Source organism: Stegodyphus dumicola, chromosome 9 (genome assembly GCF_044657685.1).
Source record: "Stegodyphus dumicola isolate Sdum_Otavi_A_Nest chromosome 9, ASM4465768v1".
Lineage (NCBI taxonomy): Eukaryota > Metazoa > Arthropoda > Arachnida > Araneae > Eresidae > Stegodyphus > Stegodyphus dumicola.
Window position 1 is genome coordinate 47,485,447 of NC_140776.1, and position 22,714 is coordinate 47,508,160.

Consider the following 22,714-nt stretch of genomic DNA (forward strand, 5'->3'; position numbering starts at 1 on the left):
CTTACATATGTATGTATACACGCATACATGAACACATACATCCATACATTTATGAATCCGGTCCCGATAACAAAAAAGTGTCATTCATCTTCATTACATTTCATTTTTCAGATATTAATTCTTTAGAAACAGTTAAAAAAAGGCTAAAAGAATAATACTTTTATCAGCAAATTGGCACTCACTGTTAAACCTTAAGATACCTGTAAACATTATCACGTAAGAATTTCTTGTCGCCAAACGTTTCGTCAGAAGTTGGCCATCTCTAACGTTAAATAATGAAGAATCACATATTTTCCTCGCACTCCGGAAAAACAGCGATAGCTAGAACTACGGAATTTTAAATTTCCACCCGAACGTCTGCACTTCAAAGCAGAATTTTGAATTTGTTTTTGATTTATGTCCGAATTTAATTATTTTTTCATAAATAAATTCAGATTTGAAAGTGAGTAGTGGCAACACTGTTCTAAATAAAACATTATCTCCAAGGCGGAGACTATCCCCCGACAAACCGGGTTATAGACCTTGCAATACCTGACTAAGCAGGTTTGGGGACTTAGTGATTTGTATTGTATATTTTCATCTTCAAATCATTATAGTTCCAAGTGTAAAATTACAGCATGCTCCAAATATTACAAGAAATATACGTTCTCAAACTGGAAATTATATTTTCGTGGTACTATACTGACTGAGTCCCCCCTACAACAGCTCAAGCTCGTGATAGTCTCTCGCTTTCTGTTAAAAAAACTCTTTTAGTCGGCGGCACTCGTCCATGGATTTGCCTTTTCGGCGTGATCACTCTTGTGCTCTTAAACATTTAAATAACGCCAGCGCCCTCTGGCAAAAATTTCAAATATAGTTAAAAACATATTTTAAATGCTAAATGCCTACTGTATCCTGATGACCAATGACCAATGGCGGTGATATTGTTGCCATTCGACGAAATGTAAGATATTGGTCTTTCAGTTTTTTAATCAACAAACTCCGCTAATTGGAAAAAAAAATGTTGCCACTGCTTGAAATAAAATACTTTTATCTTCCGCAGGCCAGCGTTTAGTACGTAAGATATTTAATTTTCAAATTTAATCTGTCTACTGTAGCATAACAAACTAAGGGACTTGCAAACAATAAACGTAATTCTTAAGAATATGTTCAGTACAATGAAAAACGAGAACTGTGTAAGCTTTATTTAAGATCAGTCATAGTCATTTAGCGTGCACACAATTATTGACTAGTCGTGCAGACGTATTTAAAGACACTGAGCTTACAGACTAGTCATGAAGACAACAAATATTTAAAGATGTGAAAGATATTTGGAGAAAAATATCACTAACTTGTCGTGGGAAACGACGTATATTTAACACACAATAATCAATCTACGCAACCAAATTCATCTCCGTTCACCACAATGTTTTTTGGCCGCAGGTGATGCCGGTACAAGTATGCCGTAACAACGTCAGAAACACACACGGATCAAAATTCCGCCCGGCCTTGCTATGTTCACGTGCAAGAACTTTTAACACAAATGTGAATGACAATTTTAAGCAAACAAAATCAGTAAAATAAATAACACAGGCAAACATAATTAAAGGTAACTGATCACAAAAAAACTCGAAAATTTCTGATAAAAATCTACCTTTTTTACGATTTCAAATTAATAAAATACAAATGTGGTTCATGCCTTAGCAAGACGAACAGTGAAACAAGTTTTGTTCTCATTATTTTCTATAAATTTTGATTTTCGATAGGCAGTACACTGAATCTGGAAATCAAACTTTCATAAACACAAAAGGTGTATACACATTTTTAGCATGATTTTGATAAAGATTTATTTTAAAGCAAATGTTTTGGAAAAAAAAATTCTGACCACAGCTTATTCCTTGAAATGAGAAATAAAGCATGTAAACAAGCTGTAGATTCAATGATATGTTTTTGCGCTTTCCGAAGAGAAATATTCCGATTTTATAGCTCAAAAACATGGCGGAATGTAAGGTATTAAAATGTATAAATGCAAAATAGGCAACATTATTAATGGGAAAGGGGGAAACAATCCATCATTACTTCTACATGGAAAGAAATTTTCAAAACAAATACTCGAAAAAGTTACGCACTGTTTTTCCTAATGTTTCTAAACTTAAATCTTTGGTAACAAGAGCAAACCTGCCAACGCAGAAATCAATTGCAATGTCTTTAAATACATTTATAGTAACAATAAATAAATAAATAAATAAAAAAAAAAAAAAAAAAAAAAAAAAAAAAAACAATATTCACCAACTTTGTCGAGGCATGTGGCTCAAAGCAAAAGCACCCAATATGAAAGTTATTTAGCAGGAGATAAATGGAAATATATTGTGACCCATGGCGAAACATCGGTTTATCTAAATGACTGCTTAAAAAAAAAAGAAAGATCTATTTATTATTGGAAACAAACAGAAAAAATGTACAAATCCGATTCCGTCAAAGTAAAGCAAATTTCAGTTAGGGCTTTATGATTGTCGGAGATTTCTATAACAATGGGAAATTAAAAATAAGAAGATTAGAAAGAAGTGTTAAAATATAGCGATGGATGGACTCTGGAAAGCAGCGGAAGAAAAATGATAATCAATACTCCTGAAAATTTTATGAAAAGCCCTTCTGTCATGGAATCATGATGCAGACTTATAGTCCATAAAAAAGGCTATCAAAACGAATATTCAAAAAATACTCTTTACATTTTAAACAATAATTAAACGGCTTCGTGTAAACATTGTTTGTACGTTTGCTAGTTTTCACACCTACTATTTTGAATCCGGTTCCGATAACAGAAGAGCACCAACAATTATTTTACAGAGTATACAGATGAAACATTTATAAAAATAAACTTTTAAAATAATTTCAGTTAATTTACTCTTTAACGGTGACAAAGAGGGGTGTTAATACCACCTACCCTTATTAAATTCTTACTGTCCAAAAAGGAAGATAAATTGAAAATCTCGCGTTTACTGGAAACACTTGCACTTGACCTCAAGACTGCATAAAAGTCGTTGCCTTGAAATTGCCAAATCAAATATTCTACAACATCTGACAATTCATCAGATTTGAGAGTAGTTCTTCGCTTGTTGGATGAGTTGCTGGAATTATACATGGATCTGAAAAGAAAACTGAGAATTCGTAGTACAGTTATAAACGTATTATTATGATTAAATATCCAAAACCGTTTTATTAGAAATTGAAGTTAAGACAATATTTTTTTTAGAATCCTTAGATTATAATTCTGGTTGATACTCCTCCTCGTTTGGTATTGGACACTCAAAAGCGGTTTCTGCAAGTTCGCCAGTATGTAAAACCAACGGCCCGTACCACCATTTTTCATCATGTTGGAAGGATTCAGCAGACCTCTACACAAGAGATGTGAAGGATTGCCCTTTCCGGTGTAAGATTCTAACCTGTGTACTTTTAAGTTAAAGTTGAAGAATCTTAAGAACTGATAAGCGAATAATCGCTTGGGTTCGTGAGATAGAGAACAAAGCGTAAGAAGAGTGAAATTACCCTTTATTATTCCAATAAAGTTTAACAGGTGACTCCTTGGAATTACAATAAAGCCTTCACTCGGGCTTGAACTCAGGAAACTTAGAACTAAATCTTAACTAAAAAGATATAGCCGAAGCTATCAAGATTCTAACAGAGTTGGCCCCTTAACGCTAACTAACGGCGAAGCTATCAAGGGCCTAAAGTACGATCGAGCGTAAAAATAGCTTAAGAGAGAGAGTAACCTGAAAAGACGAACGCATGCAAGTCAAAATCTCTGGCTCTCTAAAGAAGTCAGTAGAACTTCACAGTTAAATACTTCTCCTCGTTTGCATTCAAACGCGATTCTGAAAATACGTTCTGGCCGGAAGTTGTAAGCTGAAATTCAGGAAGATAGGAAAGTAATTTTAAACTAAAAATTAACTGTTAGAAAAATTAACATAATCCTTACACCCGAACAGCAAAAATCAAGTATCAGGATCTGTCAACCTTGTCATTTTCTGAATTCGATCACTCAAAGTCAAGGTAACTATTTTGGTTTCTCTTCATTTATTTCGGAAACCTCTACTATTCCTTGATTTAAATGATAAAGAATGATTTTCCCATGTTGCGTTTTTTTTTTTAAACTTTCTCCACAAATTAAGAAATCTTTGCTTGGCTACAGGAAAACTTATTTGATAATTCTTTCCAGTGGTTACGGAAAGGTAGTTCTACCGTATATCTCTATATATTTAAAGCTTTTTTAAATATCTTCATGGCCTAATCGTCCTCACATAAGCAAAAATCATCTTTCATACCAAGAGATGTTAGCCCCAAAAATTTCAATGTCTCATTTAAATTAGATTCGTTCACTAAGTAACAATGCTATGATTCGGTAATTGAGGACTTAAACTTGTTACCAAATACTCAAATTCAATATTTTGCAAAATACATTTTTCCTTCACCAAACGAATTTGTTCTCCCTTTAATATATCAAAAACAATTCACTACCAGTAAATGCATCTAATGGGGAAGAAATTTGAAATTACTGTCTGCCAATTCAACGTGCCCAGGAATCGATAGAATTTGAGATATCAAGTTTTGTCACAGACATATGATTTGCAATTTTAGGAAAAACAGAAAATTCTACATTTTATAAATACGTCTCACTTTCATTTGAAATCTCGGCATTTAGAATGTATTTCACCGGTTGATGTGCATCATTCGTCTCAGTAACAATTCCATTAAACCGCTTCAAATATATCCGCAACCTTTCAGCAGCATTTTCAGTTAAAATGTTCATACAAGATTCACTGTCGCAGATAGGCTTTAAACGTATTTTATTTCCTTTTGAAGTTTTATTATAGCAGTGTTTAACTTTACACATACTTTTCTTTCGCTCGGCAAAAGAGAGGAGCAGAAAATGTCTGGGATTTCTTTTCTGCTCCGGTAAATAGATAAATTTTTACTTCAATTTACTGAAATAATCTATTATTTGTCGATAATCGATTTCATGTTGAAGGGAATTGTATGGCTTGTTTAAGTTTCACTATCCAATTTTTGTAAACTTACATTTATCAATACAGCATCCGACAAATTATTTTAATTATACTCGAGCACTTTTCACGCTGTTACATTTTTATTGATACAATCCATGAAACTGCTCGACTCTTTAGCTGATTAATCAACTTTTTTCGTAATTAAAATTTGCATAAATATGGAAATCAATTAACCCGCGAGCGCTCACATGAGTTACACGAGCGCGCGCACTGGGTCCAAAAGACCCGATTCGTATTTTTTGAAAAAAAAAAAAAAAAAATTCAAATCTTCAGAATAAGTGTTACAGCTATGCCAATAATAAATTTTATGTTCAAACTAAAAAAAAAAAAAAAAAAAAAAAAAAATTAAAAAAATAAATAAATAAATAAATAAAATTAAATTAAATTTAAAAAAATTTACATTAAAATTTTTAATTTCTCTAAATGCTTTTATGAAATAAAATTTCTTAAAGGTATAGAAAATCTATTATATATTAACACAGGGGGAACATACTGTATCTGTGTGTTGATTTTTTATTAGCTCTGTTTTTTACTCTGTATCGGTTCTATATTAGCAGAGCACAATAGACATCGAGAAAAAATGCAACAACAAATGACTTTGATAAAAGCACTTTGATCAAAATTTTATGTGTTCCCCAAATAAATATTTTTCACATTTGGGGCAGCGTGTTTTCGGTTTTGTGTGCTTTTTCGCTGGGCTGACTCTGCAATTTTTTTTAATTGTTTCCGATATTTTTTCCTATAAAGCAATTTATGTCATTATCTCTCTCGCTTCCAAAATCTATATCAGTTTCTGACAATCAGTATTATATGAACTAAAAATTCACGATCACTTCCATCCTCATTTTTTTCAATACATTCCTTCTTCGCCAGTTGATGCATGTAATAACGTTTGCAACATTTCTTCCTTTGTAAGATAAATTACGCGACATGTTTTCCACTTTCTATACTATCACAAATCAACTATGTTATAGTAATACGAATAGGCGCGCTGGGTTTAAGGCCCAATCCGAACAAAATCAAGACTCCGAATCAAAGCCCCAGTAAAACAAGTTCGGAAACATAAAGACATGACCTTTCAAGCACTACTACACTCGACACTTTCAAGCACTCAACAATTTGCGTAAAATAGGCGTGCTTTGAGAAGGTTTGTTTAACCGCGCGGGTTATTTGGATCCAGTGCGTGCGCTCGCGGGTTAAAAGACGTTTTATGTTCATATTTATGAACAAGTTCTTGAAAAAATGAATCAAAATCATCGGATTCTAAATTCTTAGCTTCTCCTTTCAAAGCACATTTTATTTATTTCTATGACTCATCTAGTTGCTCGTTATTAATTATCAAATTTGTTAATGGAGCTATAAAATTCGCAAAATTACTACAATACAAACCGCTAAAAGAGGGAAGCGGAAATTCCCGTTTGTTCAGTTGTCGTAGAATTACTGTTTACATAAGCACCACAATGTGTTTTAAATGAAGTTAATATAAATTTCAGGCTTATCTCAAGAGCTTCAAACGCTTTCACTAGCGACTTCGATATCCTCAAGAACTTGAATGTCCGGTATACTTCTTAACAGAGCCTGAGTTGAAGGTTTACGATCTTTTTTAGCTTCACTTCCAGTTGACTAACGTTGTGCCTTTTGCTTCGCACTGCACAAATTGTTCTAATTTTGTTATGGTAATTTTTACGACGCCTTTACTTTAGTTCTTTATGTTTAATTTTCAAGTAGGCTATGTAAAATAGAGGAGTAAGCATCTGCAAATATGATTTCGGTGGACAGAGTAGAATTGTTTACAGTAGACAGATCAGCATTTTAATTATGAAATATCTAATTAGAAATATAATTTAACAAACATTCTCTATTCGTAAAATGCAAATTTAAATGAAATTCAATTCAAACAAATTATTATTGTTGCGAACTAATCTACAATATCATTTAAATTCTGAGAGCATTAGTAAATCAAGTGCAAGTATCAAAATCCATGAATAAATATAAAATTAAAATTCCAAAAATTATTTAATCCTAAAAGAAATTTATTTATAAAAACGCATAAGTGATTGATTGTTAAGCAGGTACGAGACAGACGTATCAAGGGAAGTTGCCTCCAAACCTAACTCTTCAATCATTTAATTCGTGTTTCGTCATTCATGAAGACAAGGGTAAAAATCAAAACCAAAAGTAATACCAAATATGGTGAATAACTAAAAAGAAATTTAAACAAGTGGAATTTTGAGAAATTAGCAACTAAAAGAGTAGAATTAAAATTAATAAATAAGAGTAGAAAACCAAAGTAATTTAGAAACTCTTTCCTACAGAAACTTCCCTGGCACATAAATATATAGAAATATATTTTTATGCAATTACAATAGCTGGACTCATTAAAATCATTACATATTTTTTCTTTTTTATTTAACCACTTTAGGGGACTAGCTGCGCAAGGGGCTAGTGTATCAAAAAGTAAAAATCGCTACAGTAGTTAATCTGATTACTACACAACTTAATCTGATCACGTTTGTCAATGACTATTTTGGTAACATTACGCGATGTTAAAAATATCCTTCAATGTATCAATGGAGTTTATCCGGTTTAATATCACTAGGATCACGTAAATATTTACATCCACAGCATTTTAATTAGAAAAAAAGTCATTAATAATGGGTTGTTTACAAAACAGTTCATTTTTTTAATCATTCATAATGTTTCAGGAAATTATTTCTCCGATGTTGTACCACTAATTTTAATTCTTATAGGGCAATCCTCATCTCAGTATTAGTAAGAAATTTGCAGATTTTCGTCATCACTTTGTTTAGAAAGTTTATCATATGATTGCTTGGATTTATTTCCGAAAGCGACAGGCAGATATCTTCTTCTGTCAATGAATGTGCAGCCAGAGGTTTTCATCAATAACCATCCAAGCATTAAATTCCTCACAATTCATGTTTAGTTGGAGAGGTTTTTAATTCTTAATCTTCTTTCATCACTTATCAAAAGGCTGGCGTGCTAAAAACTGTTTATTGCCCATTTTGATTCGCGGTTTCAAGACTTTAATGCAGCCTTAAATGAAAATAAAGGATGCTTGGCGACTTAATCCTTTACTTAACGACATAGATCTATCATTTGGCGATCTCTTTGCTCTATTTCAACCTTATTTGGCAACATTATTTCAGTTTAAGAGACACATCCTATAATATTTTGATAGCATTAACTAACATGGTAATCATAATAAACGATGTATTTTCTATTTTTATATACAAATGGAAGGGGCATCGGCAATTTGATAACAGTAGTCCAATGATAACACTAACCGCGATCACATGTGACGCCCACTGCATTAAACTAACTAAAGCACACTGTTCTGCACTTTTTCTTAATTCTCACGTCTGGCTCTTCCATTCGTTCTCCTTGATAAGTAATTTTGGTTGCAGACTTTAAAAAATTTTGAGGAAGTTCTTACAGATTCCTAAAAGTTGCCAAAAATATTGCATTTTAAAGATAAAACTTTGATGGTGAAGTAACTTTTAAGTACATCGTCGAAATTTAAAGAGAATTGAATGAAATAATCCTTTTAATATATGGATGATAGGGAATTTAAAGATATTTTTATTTGAAGTAATGTTCTAGTCACTAAAATTAAAAACATAAAATAACGATCGAAATTAAAAATATAGCTTATGAAAACTGATAATTAGTTTTTAAATACCACCTTATCAAATTATTTTTAGTTTAGAAAAAGACTAACAGATATGGTTTTAGACTAAAAAAAATTCAGCATCATTTCCAGATTTTTCCAAATAGCTAATTTTAAGATAACTAGTCTTAGATTTATAAAGATCTTTATTTCAAATCTATTAAAATTCCTTTGTGAAGTAATTTTTTTATTTTATAAGCTTTCTGTAAAGATTACACTAAGAAACTTGGCATATTAAGAAGGTATTTTATAACTTCATTATTTAATGCACAGTTCTTCTAATAAATGAACTCACTTAAAAAGTGTTTTTTCATAAATCTGACCACAATTTAAATAACATGAAGACATAAGTAGCTATGAACAGTGAATACAGTCGAAAATCTTTAATCCGGATTCGTCGGGACTTCGGCGATTCCGAATTATCGGTTTTTCCGGATTATAGATCATCAGTTTAAATCTGGTAAGATGGCATTCAGAAATTATAAAATTAAAAATATGAAATCGTAATTTACGAAATAAAGAGCAATTATGATCTAAAGGGTATCAAAATTTACAAAAAAAAAGGGCTTTATATTTATTTGTTTACTTTATTAAACATTTCTTTCAACGGGTGCATGCGTAAAACATACATTACGCACAGTCGAAATTAGAAAGTTGCAACTAGAAAGATTAAGGAACAAAGCAACCTGCAACATTAACTGAAATAGATAATTAGATAATTTTTGCTTAGCTTATACCGTCCGTTATACATTAAACGCGCATGCGTAAAGGTATTATGCATATGCGTTAACACATGCACAGAAAGTTTGTAGCTTTGAGGTTCGGATTATAGATCATTCCGGATTATGGACGTCCGAATTAAAGACTTTTGACTGTATCTAGCATATTGTTTAAAATAAAAGAACAACAAACTGCTCCGTAACATTATAGAATCTAACCTACTTTGAAAACAAAATTATCATTTATATTATTCTATACTTAAAATATTTTATTTTCTCTTTTTAGGAAAGTGTGAACACAATGAATCTTGAATCTAAAGTTCTGACTTCCATATTTAGCTTGATGCTATTACTTAATATGTTACATGCATCTAAAGATTCAACAACTACAGACAAAGCAAAACTTTACTTATGTCTCAATAGTTGTGCAATGTGTGTTGAACACTGGGAACCAGGTCTTTATAATGGACCAAGATGTGCTAAAATGTGCATGAAACATAAAGGACAAAAAATTGTAGATCCAGATTGTGTCAAATTAAAAATGTTCAACTATGAACCAGAAGTTTTGAAAGAACATCGGAAGTTCATTCGTCAGCAAAATACAAATGATAGTGGAGATGAATGAAAGAAGAATTAATTATAACTATGAATAAGTAAAAGCTATGTGCAATAGTACTTGTTCGCCCTTCCTTTTAATCTAAGAGGAATGTGGTTAAAATGATTTAAACTGTGCCATGGATTACTAAGATACATAACTTAAACTAAGTTCAATGACAATGTTTTTTTTTTCAGTTATTTGTCAAAGAAAATCTTGCAAGAAAGAAATGTGAAAGAAAATGGATGGGCATTACCTAATTTCATAGCATTTTTCTCTCCCTTTAATGCAATGATAATGCCAAGAAAACCTGTGAAAACTACTATCAAAGTACCTAACACAAAATCACATAATAGTTTTTTCAACATGTTAATACAGTGATGGTGCCAAAATATCCAAGATAATATGTCAATTCTGAATACTTACAAGGAAAACTATTTTCAAGTAGCTAACTAAAAATTAGAAAAAATCAGCAATTGTATTCCATAATAATAATTACAAAATATAATAAGTACTTATGTTTTATGTAAATAATTATATATCAGTTTCTTGTTTAAAAAAACAGTAAACTTATATATAACATCAGGTAAAAAGTAGCTAAAGCATATTAAGAAAAATTAACAGCAAGAATGTTTTAAGCATTTAATGTAAAAAATTTATAAAAATCTGTGATTGACTGAAGGCAATTTCAAAAATTTTTTTTCTAGTCTACTACAGAATGTAAACAGATCAGAATTATATCTGTATATGGATTATAAATCCCATTATTCCAGAAAATAACTTCTGTAATACTTAAAAAAGATTCCCCCCCCCCCCAATAGGAAAGGACACTATCCAAGAGTTCAAAAGAATGTTCTAAAGAAGAAATCTGTTAGTTTTTTTGAGTAAAAGTATTGCTATATATTTCACCAACAAATTCATATTTTCAATCTTCTTTCATCATCTTTATTAAGTCTTCCTTGGTTGCAGTGTACAAATGTAGAATATGCTTATACAATATTTGCATATGCAAGAAAATTTTTGGCAAAAATATTTATGTTAAATATTTTGTATTAATTTTATTTATGAAAAGCTTTTAAAATTCAGAATAATGGCTCTACCATTAACTAACATTTACAATGTAAATATAAGTGAAATGAATGTGTATATGTTAACTATTCTTTTCTTTCAATGTTATTTGAATAAATATGCACATTATTTTCAATGTATTTTTTCTTCTCCCCCCCCAAAAAAAAAGAATTTTATATTTGAAATGAAGTAAATATTCATGACCTTGAAGTGCTGAACAACACTGTCCACTCAAATACTTTTCATAAGTAAATCTAACATGCTAAAGAAATTTCTATGAAAACTGCTTTTTATGAAAATGTCTGCATACACACACATACTGCTTATATTTTTCATAAGTAAATAGAAGCCCTGATTAATACAATTAAAATAAAAAATAGACAAAAAGCAAAAGTTTTAATAATGATTACATTTATACACTAAATTTATTTCTATTATTAATGACACAGGAAACAAAAATGCCAATGCATATTATGTACTATTACATTTATATGCAAATAATAAAACACTTTCACAATGTGAAATATTTGTAAACTTGTAACAGTTCTACATCGTGCGTTTTACATTCATAGTGCAAAAGAATGAATATACTTAGCAACATGATTAATATTCAAGCCATTCTATTCAAAGTTTCACAGCATTTTAACACTATTCATATTCACTTTTATAAATTCAAACAAAAACTTTGTTTCAACATATCAAATATCAATTGTGATTTTTCATCCCTATATCAGTGATCATACAAAACAAACTCAGGTGTATCATATGATACACGACAACAGAGAGATTAAATGCAAAACTTGATATGAGAAAGGAGATTAAAAAAATAAACATGATTATATAACTACTGAAATAAAAATTATTCTTGCCATGTAATTTTATATTTCATCATCTCACAATAAAGGGGTCAGGTCTCTTTTGCTTTTCTTGAAGTAATTAAACATAATACATTTTCTGTATAATAAACCTTTTAAGTAATTATAAAGGAAAGTTTGAATAAAACACATATAACTGAATTAAAAAGAAAGATGCAATCCTTTTGAACAGTACTGAAAAACTTTTTAATTAATAATTTCCTTTCAAAGAACTAAATGTAGAGATCCACAACAGCTTTCCACTCAATAAATATTAGGTTCTCCTAAATAACAGGTACTTGTAGTTGAAAACTGAATTGCAACAAGATATTCCAATCTGATCTGGTTCTTTGCAAGAAGATTTCACCATTAAAAGAATCAGCAAATGCCAAACATTCACCAAACCTGTTCATACTCACACCAAGACACATAATTTCATTACAGAGCTCTATTTATTAATAAATGCAAAAAATTCATAAAACTTTTAAAAAGAAAAATTTAGTGCTATTTTCATTGTTAATTTCAATACATTTCCTCAAAATGTATTCTTTCAAAATGAAATTACAAAAATATAAAGCTGACCTTTGTTATATAACAAGCAGCATCATACAATTAAATTATCAAAATCAAAATATAATTGAAAAATATTATTCACTCAGCTCCTGATAAAAAACACTCTTAATTTTCTACATTCATATATTTAGCACAGTATTTGTATATCAATATTACTCTTCAGAATGAATAATTGCACATGATAGCTATAACATGTAGCTTTACATAATTTAAAAGCCGATCTAAAAAGATCACTATTAATGAAATAGTAACAATATCATGACAGAAAAACACATAATGACATACCAAATAATTCAGAGGATCCCACAGAGTTTCACATTAAGCAAAATAATATCACCCTATACATCACATACACTGTATATTATTTATGTATTATCTTTTTACAAATTCTTGCAATTCTGAATCTTGATTCAAAGATTATCAAATTTTATAACTATTTCCATTTGCTTACAGCATATACAAAAAGAATTGCCCTTTTACAAAAATTATATAAATTAAACCATTCCTAAATGTTCCAGCTAGTGTATTAGGTATTTCTCCCACTTCCCTAGCGTGCCTTCGTTGTGTAACGGTAGCACACTGGGCCGGTATTCCAGAGGTCCGTGGTTTGATTCCCGGTGAAGGCGTTTGATATTTTTCATCTTGTCTGCTTTAAAAAAAAAAAAAAAAAAAAAAAAAAAAAAAAAAAAAAAAAAAAAACTAATGTCTCTACAAGTGATTGATATCGTATACATAATTGGTAATTGAAATCACAAGGAATGAATTTTAAGAAATAGATTATTATTTGTGACACTCCACCACCTTTTATATCAAAGTTAAAAAATCAAATAATGCATAAAAAGGTTAATTCTGTTTCCTGATTTCCATTATTTCTCTCTCATTCTAGAGTTTAATGACAATAATAAACTTCAATAAGTTACCAATATTAAAGTCTGGCATAGAAAGCAATGCTGATATCATGAAAAAATATCTTATTAAAAATATTAAGTTCAACTGAAGATGATTTTTTACTTTGAATTTTTCACATTTTTTCATAAATTTGATAGATACTTGGTTAATTGATTCATTATGGTATAGTTACTCAGAGCTGCCTCAGGTGAGAGAATTTCTTTAATAAAGAAACTGGCCCACACTTGCATCAGTCATGAAGACAACCATGGAAACACAATATGCTCAATTCATTAAACTAAGGGGAATTAACTGCCATTGTTCCTGGTTGTATTCATTTGGATAATGGAAAAGTAAAATTTGGCAGAAAATTTTTCATAAGATGAATGAAATTCTCAAAAATCAATAAAATAACACATATGCAATAACTGCTTTCAGAAGTACAAAAATTTTATAGATGATAAATCTTAATATATACAAAGAAATGCATAAGAATTAATAATATAATATTTTACATGTTTTGCATAAAATATACATATTATACTGATGAAAAAGACATTCACGTTTGGTAACTACAATCAAATAATAATTTATCTGGAATATTGAAAGTCTGAAAGAAGTCACATCTGCTGTTTTATAGGATTTTGGAACATAAGTCTGAATTATAAGAAATGATTACTTCACATTTCATGACTAAATATTAAAATGAATCCTTCATTAATAATCCTATACCTCTGTTTTGATAAATAAAATATTTACTTTGTATTACAATACATATCAAAATAAGCTGATAAAGAATCACAAATAGAGGAATTTCTGTATTTTCATTAACAAAGAATTCTTATCAATGAATATGACTACATTACTTTATCATAATGCAGTTCCTATAATGTAGAACATTATAATTCCCCTAGCATATATCATAATTTTGAAGCAAAATTGACATGTTTCATAATCCAATTTGAACAACTGATATTAAAAATCATTATCATTATAATTCATTTACTACAGCTTGCCAAAGGTTCATCTGAAGTTTCTTTTTTCAAATGGAGCGATTTTAATTTGAGAGATTCCTTCAGAGACTGAATTCTTTTCTGCAGATCATCCACACTCCAATTCTAAAATCAGTATAAAATAATTAGCTTCATAATTTTTTAATAAATGACAAAAGATTTCTAATGCAGTGTAATATAAAGAAAACTTTTAAAATATTCTACAATAGACAAAATTACAAATAATTTTTTAAAAAAATGTATACAAAAGGCTCGTTTAAGGAGGTTTAAGGAGCCAATGTTTAAAGCTGTGAAGTCCTCTTATGAGGCTCATTAACATTAATAAAAATACTTAAATATATATTACTTCAATAAAAATTAGATTTTTCAAACTGTAAAACTATTACTCCACTGTCATTCAAGATTCTCCTTCATGAATGATTTTTAGGTAGAATTTAATAATTTTTTACTTTGTCAATAAAATATAAAAAATCTTTGATATCAGTGCACAAAGAATCAGGAAAACAATAGGACTTGGAAAAGCTTCAAAGCTCACATTTTTATTTACCTCAATAAACATTGTGGCATTTAATGCATAAAAAAAAATCACAATCCATGAAATAAATTTTTAATTAATTATTAGAATTGCATATGTGAATAAAAATTAAAACATAATGTCATGAATAGGATATATACAGACTAGAATCTAAAGCTAATTTTTTTCTATTTTTATATCACTACAGATTTTTTAAAATAATTTTCAATGTTAATTATCAAAAACGTTTAAGTATATATTTAATGCATTGTAAATTAGGCTTCCAGCATTACAAATATGTTATTGCTATAAATATACTTCAATGTTGTGCAAATTTCTGTGGGACAGAACTTAATATTGACAATTCTAAACAAAAAACACTCCTCACACATTTTTTAACCATAAAATATATGGCCCTGAAGGAATCACATGATAAAATAGTTGGTACTGAAGGAATACAAGAAGCAATAGTTATTGATTGTTGTTTAACTGGTTACAACAAAGTATGTAAGGCTGGGATGCCTCTGTGGAAAACTTTATATCAGAAACTGGCTTGTAATCAGGTTCATTCATCAGAAGGGGGGACCCTATGAAAACACTACATAGCAAACCTGTTTACACAAAATTTAACCTCGGTTGAATTCCAGTATCCAGATCATTATACATTCAGCCACCTGATACATTTAAAAATGCTTCTCAGCAAAGATTAAACTGCAAATCAATGGAATGCTCTTATTTAGCGCCATATGCAAATGCGCCTATTAACACTAGAACTATGGAAAACCGTATCTTCATTTTAATTGGACATATTTTTTTAAAATCCTTTATTACTTCTTTGATATTTTTTGACTTTTTCTATAAACTTATGAATATTACATGACATTTTTTTTGTTCATTTTAAGTAATTATTTCCATTAATATTATTGTTTATACCTAGAATTATGGCTATCGGTCATTTTGACTGCATCCAGAAAATTATAGATTTCTTAATATTTTATGAGCTTTTTTAGATATTTCCAGTATGCTGATAGGTAAACAAGTGTACTTTTTGAAAGGAAGATTGCATATTTCACAGAAGTGAGTGGAGGAGGGGGAATAAAAACACCTGTTTGGAAATTTTGTGTGCATTTCACTTGTGTTACAAAGTTTATTTTTCAGTAGACACAAATGTACTTTACTTCATTTGGATAGTTTTTGTTGTTCTGACCTGTTTATCATGCCCCGTTGAAGTGTTGGTAGAAAATATCTAATGAAGGAAGGGAAGCTGAAAGTTTTTCTTATGATAATTTTGTTTCAGAAACTGAACCTGATCAAAAATTTCATTCTGAAAGTATATCCAGTTTATCCAACAATGACTGGATTGTTTCTACTGAAACCAGTGAATCCGATTCATCTGATGGAGAACCTGGTCATGAAACAGAAAAGGAAAGCAAAAATTTAGATCAAGATCTCAAAGACAGCAAACTGATCCATTTGCCCTTGTTTTGTATATCTAGAATGCTTTTATAGAAAGCTGCTTAAACATTGTAAACCGGGTAAAAATATAAACACGGGATAAACAATTATTTCCCATGAAGACCGATGCCATTTTACTCAGTATAAAAAGCCAGATGAATTCGGCATTAAATTTTGGCTTGCTACTGATGTGCAGTCAAAATATGTATTTAAGGCATTTCCCTATTTGGAAAAAGACGAAACAAGACCAGATGGTGAAAGAGTTGATGAACATGAAGCTTTCTGATTGATGGAGCCACTGAAATTAGTAAAAGAAATGAGAAATTCAGGGACAAGCTGCATTGACACAATGAATCGTTCAACAAGTGAAGTACTTTATTCTTTCAAAAATAAGAGGGATGAGCTCTGTTCATTGCTAAGTATAGACGGAGGGGAAAAAAAAAGAACATCCTACTCCTAACTACCATGCACCCAACATTGGATGGAAATTGCATCTGGTGTAAAAAATAAACAGACAGTTGTGAATTTTGACATCTACGAAACATGGAGCTGATGCTTTGGACCCGATAGCCAGAAAATACTCAGTGAAGTCCTCATCCAGCTGTTGGCCAATTCAAGGTTTTTAAAAAAATATTCTTGATTCGACCATGATAAATACATGGATAATTTACAAGGAAACAACTGAATACAAGAATATGACAACTGAATACAAGAATATAACAACTGAATACAAGAATATAAGTGCTTTGTGATTTTATTATATTTACAAGGAAACAATTATATTTACAAGGAAACAACTGAATACAAGAATATAACAACTGAATACAAGAATATAAGTGCTTTGTGATTTTATTTTGAATATGGCTGAAGAGCATAAAAAGATTTACATTTCATCCAAAATTTACAAACTTTCTGTATCTAACAAGAAGATAATTGATACTTGCATCATCCCTTCTCATAAGCATAAACAATGCTAAATAAATGCATGGGGAGGCAACAAAACTTGAAATACGTATGAAAACTGTAAAAAATATGTTTGTGAAACTTGTACAGGTAAAATTAAAAAATTAGTAATCTGCATGCACTACAAAACCCAGTAATGTAAGTACTAATATGTGTAATTTTTAATATATTATTTCATATTAAAAATTTTTATGAGGCAGTTTATTAAATGATAAGAAGTTTAAAAACACCTAGAGTGATTTTTTTCACTTTGTTATATTAAATTATCCTTCAATTAATATATTTACTCGCTTTGCTTTATTTTGCTCTTTGCTACATTGAATTACCTTTTGGTTGCCCATATTTAGTCAGTTTACTTTATTTACTTATTAAATAAGCAAAATGTATCTCTATAAACATTAACTTTACATAATATAAACAAAAGGCGAGCCTTTTCTTCTATTTGGAACAAGCAGTCAAAATGACCGCTGATCATAGTTATAGGTACATGGAAAATGGCGTAAAGCTACTCTTCCGAGGCTTCAGTCTCCAGATGGGGTGTTTTTCGTTTACATTCAGAAGCTCCTTTGACAGCACTTTGATAATATTTTCACACACACAACAGTTCCATACAAATTGAAAAACGGGACATTTCCGCATAAAAGAAAAATTCATTGTGTGATGGATAATAGCAATTTGTATAGTTTAGTGACATTTATGCAAAAATCACATCTTGGTTATTTTTCAATAACTAACAACAGCAATTTTGATTATGAATTTGTTTTATAAAATTCTAAGCTGTTGAGCTACAAAAATATAGATTTTAGCAAAAATGTTATGCTTAAAGAATGAAAAATACCTTATGGTACCTACACATCTTTCAATACTCTTCATACAGTATTCGCTACTTTTATTTTATATTCCACATGTCAAAATGTTTTAAGTACTTCTTTCTGTCATCTACATATTATTGTGACATGTATTTTTTAAAAATTTTTAGAGGAGCGGCTTTATAGTTGCTCACTTTAAACTTATCATTTTATTTTTATACAACTTAAAAATAATCACTTTGGGTTTGCACATTTAATTAAAAAATAAAATTACCATCAAATGCTGCAAGCCTTCTCAAAATTAATAAATATACACACAAATATGCCAATAAGTTAACTTTTCCTTGATTTGTAACCACACATTTGTGTAAAATTATGTACAGATTCACACAAATGTATGGAACAGAAGATGGATACATTTGCGAATTCGGCGGAATTAACATGTGCAGTCAAGATAATGTGACTATGTGAATGTGCCACATCATCAAGACAGCTTATTAAAAATTTGAAAACATAAATTGAAATGTGTAATTGGAGGTGAAAACTTTTGTGTATCCTGCCAAGGGAGGTCTGATCTTGAATGGTCCTCTTATTCTGAATGGTTTCCAGATTGTTAAATGTTTCCCATGCAAGTCTTAGTTATTATTAGTTAGTCTAGTTATTATTAGTTAGTCTTAGTTATTATTAGTTAGTTTTAGTTATTATTAGTTAGTTAGTCTTAATTAGTTAAGGCTTTGTTATTATTTATCATATTATCAGAGAATTATTAAACTATATAAAATCGCTAAAAGAGATATTAAGTGCTCTGCCAAAATATATTTACTAGAAGATTTGAATTTGATGATGAATGTATCCTAAAACATGTTTTAAGTCAAAAGTTTGAAACTTGATGGCTAAATGTAAATATAAAATTATGCATGCTAAAATATTTGTAATTAGGCACATAAGTCAGATTAGGTTTTTATTAAATAAAGTAAGGCATGCAAGGGCTATCTGCCTAAAGGAAGAGATGCCATTGTGGAGGAATTTCAAAGAAAAACCGACCTTTGAGTGGGTATTAAAAATAATGCATGTAATTTTCATTCAAATTATATTTATACATATTTCTTATGTAAAAATTTCGGGTATATGCTAAATTATTGTAAATTACTTTACATCGAAAATATAGTGAATGCACAGAAATTAAAGATTTGCACATGCCACAAATGAAAAATATGAAATATGTATGGTATTTATGCATATGCTTGTACAAAGCATGTATCTGCCTTTAACAAAATACGTAAATATTTATTAAATTATTTATATTTGTTTATATATTATTTGAAATGAAGGATTTATTCATTCATAAACACCTGTGAAAGTTACTGTGAAAAAATCTAAATATTAAATGTATCTAAATTTATAAGGATTATAAATAATATCTAAATATATAATAACATAAGCATTGAATTGTAAACATAAATTGAAATCCTGTTGACAACTATTTAAGCAAGGATTGTTCGTAATGGAAAGCAATCTGTTACTTAAGAAACTTAAGAAAGTTTTAAGAAAGAGTTTTAGAATATGTATTGTTGAAATTAAGGGTAAAAAAATCTGATAAGTATAATTAAAAGAATTATTCCCCTTACATTTTATAATAACTCAGTAACAAGTTTTAAACAATATTTTTTAAAAAAAGTCTTTTTATTCCCTTTCAGAAATATTCAGAGAAAGTTAAGTACAGTCAAAAGTCATTAATTCGGACACCCATAATCGGGAATGGATCGTTAATTCGGACCTCAAAGCTAAAAACTTTCTGCCCATGCGCCGCATTGACACATGCGCATAGGCGTTTACGCGTGCGCGTAAGACCTTTATGACTGCGCATATGCATGTGCGCAAGTGCAGAATATGTTTTAGCGTGCACGTTTAATGTATAACTGACGGTATAAGCTAAAATTATCTAATTATCTATTTCAGTTAATGTTGACGATTGCATTGTTCCTTAATCTTCGAATTGGATGCGGCTTATTATTTTTTGCAGACTGTAAGAGCAATTTTATAAAAGTAAACTTGAACTTTCGATTATGTCAAATAGAATTTCCGATGCTGGAGCTCCTAAACCATGTACATCAAACAAAAAGTGGAATTGCTGCAAAAAATGGATAATGACATGAAGAAGGTGACAGAGAGGTTAGTGAAAATGAAAAAATTTCGATTGACAAGTTAGTCGGTATTCTCGGCACAGCAATTACGGGACTTGAACAGCGGAACTTTGTAACTGAACAAGAAATTATGTCTTTTTATAGAATTAAAGAGAAAGTATTATCACATAAAATGAAGCAACTTAAACAACTTAAATTGAAAGAAATGTTTAATAAAGTAAACAAATAAATATTAAGCTTTTTTTTTGTAAATTTTGATACCCTTTAGATCATAATTGTTCTTTATTTCATAAATTACGGTTTCATATTTTTAATTTTAGAATTTCTGCATGCCATCTTACGAGATTTAAACTGATGATCTATAATATGGAAAAATCGATAATCCGGGATCGCAGAAGTCCTGACGAGTCCGGATTAATGACTTTTGACTGAACTATTTAATGTATTTCCCTATTAAAATAAAAGGTACTCTAATTTGAAATGAACTGAATAGAGCATTAATTATAAATAGACTTAAACTTTTTGATTTAAAAGATGCCTCAGTTAAAAATTCATGTCATATTTGAGAAAGTATTTTACGATAATTTCTATAAATAGAAAGAAATAATGCATAATTTTAAATAATAATACAATAAACTTTGATCTTAATTTTTGTAATCCTTAACCGAATAAAATTGAATTACCTTAAAATTTTTTTTCTAATGTAATTAACGAAAACTTGTGAAAATATTTCATTCAAATTAAACTGCTCTGAGCACTGTTCTGTAAAAAGTATAGCATTTAATTCCATTCAGAATGAAATGTTGTTTAAAAATCTATTCTTTTCATATAGTTAGAACTTTGAAATATTATAGAAAAAGAAAATATATGTATTCATGTGTATATTTATGATGCAATTACAAAATATTTACATCCGATTGTGTCAAAACTCATTGAACTTAGTGGTAAATGACCCAATGTTTTGGTCACCACGATGGGATTGTCAGTGCTTCAAAGCAGTGTATGGAGGAAACCGGTTAGGGCCACTCCATCTTACTTCCTACGTCCGTGACTTTCTCGAACTAATATGGCTCCCTCTAGTTTGCATCAATTCAACTATTTATGCAACTTTCCTATTTCTGCTCACTAATTAGATATTTTTCTAATGTGGAGGTACATGGTTTTGAACCATAGGCACTCCATAATTTATAATCATTGGCATTTCAGTGAAATGGATAAATCATAATGGAATAATAACAATAAAAAATAATTAATAAAAATTAACAATAGAAAAATTCTCTCTTACATATACACTTCTTAAGTTTTTAACCTACCACACATAATTTATGATATAAAAATAACTTACTGAATAAATTTTTTCCTTTTCAGAAATATTTCTTTTTTTGGGGGATGCAAAATTAGGACCCTAAATGAAAATAAAGATATAACATTCATTTTTAGCTGGGAGAGACACATTATTATTAGCTTTTATAGTTTAAGTAATTTGTAATACTGGGTTAAAAAACATTTTGCCTGTATTTTAAGCAAATCGGTGTTTTAAAACATTTAAAATAATACTTTCTTCAAAATGGCTAAGAAAAAAATATACTGGCTGTAATAAGAAGGCTTCACATCTAAGATAACCCTTTGTTTTCAAGGTAAAAAAAAAGGGTTCATATGAGGTGGCTTCATTTACAGAGAGTGTTAACACACTTTTGTAACGCTTTTCATTTTTGATAATTGAATTTAAATATTAATTTAAAAATACAAACATGATAGACATCAAATTGGAATAAGGTTTAATTATCATCTGCAGCATTAAAACTATTCTTTTCTTTAAAATGTCGCTGAAAAATAAACAATGAATCGAAGGCTATATTTTTGTGCTGTCCAAAGAGAAATACTTCTATTCAGTTATTAAAAAAAAGATGTGATAAGCATGGGTTTAATATTTCTACATGTAAAATAAGTGACATAATTAATATGAAAGGAAATTAACATCTACATTTGCATTTGACTGGGAAAATGGCAAAAAATACATACCCAACAAAGGTACGTACAGCTCTTATTAAATCTAAAATCACATCTCATTTTTTAAAGGAAAACCCAGACCATAAAAGAGCTATTGAAAAATCTTTAAATATCTCTGTAGGAACTGTGAACAAAATTATAAAATCTGATTTAAAGTTAATTAAAAAAAAAAAAAAAAAAGAAAAAAAGATGCTCAATGCCGAACGCCAAAACATGTTTCTCAGCGTAAGACTATGTGCAGAGTGCTGTGCGAAAATTATTTGGCTGGTGAAAAATTGAAATATAGAGTTTACATTTGATGAGGCTTGGATATACTTATCTGATTGCAATAGAAGATCAAATTACTCCCGAAAAAAGAGGAGAAAAAGACTTAATGTGT

General features: G+C 29.7%; 2 protein-coding genes across 4 annotated transcripts in view; one reads left to right on the forward strand and one right to left on the reverse strand.

The window, feature by feature from the left end:
• Positions 1-10,858, forward strand: part of LOC146995339 (uncharacterized) — a 95,954-nt gene extending 85,096 nt beyond the window's left edge. For all 3 annotated transcript variants that reach the window (XM_085823413.1, XM_085823412.1, XM_085823411.1), the window contains one exon: positions 9,736-10,858. In XM_085823413.1, coding sequence (XP_085679539.1) covers positions 9,751-10,074 — 324 coding nt within the window. In that variant the 5' untranslated portion in view covers positions 9,736-9,750 and the 3' untranslated portion in view covers positions 10,075-10,858. The remainder of the gene's footprint in view (positions 1-9,735) is intronic.
• Positions 10,859-13,189: 2,331 nt separating this feature from the next.
• The window catches only part of LOC118190587 (MAP3K12-binding inhibitory protein 1-like), a 36,713-nt gene continuing 27,188 nt past the window's right edge, over positions 13,190-22,714 (reverse strand). The window contains exons 8-9 of the mRNA XM_035361340.2: positions 21,671-21,730; positions 13,190-14,545 (exon numbers count right to left, since the gene is read on the reverse strand). Coding sequence (XP_035217231.1) covers positions 14,426-14,545; positions 21,671-21,730 — 180 coding nt within the window. The 3' untranslated portion in view covers positions 13,190-14,425. The remainder of the gene's footprint in view (positions 14,546-21,670; positions 21,731-22,714) is intronic.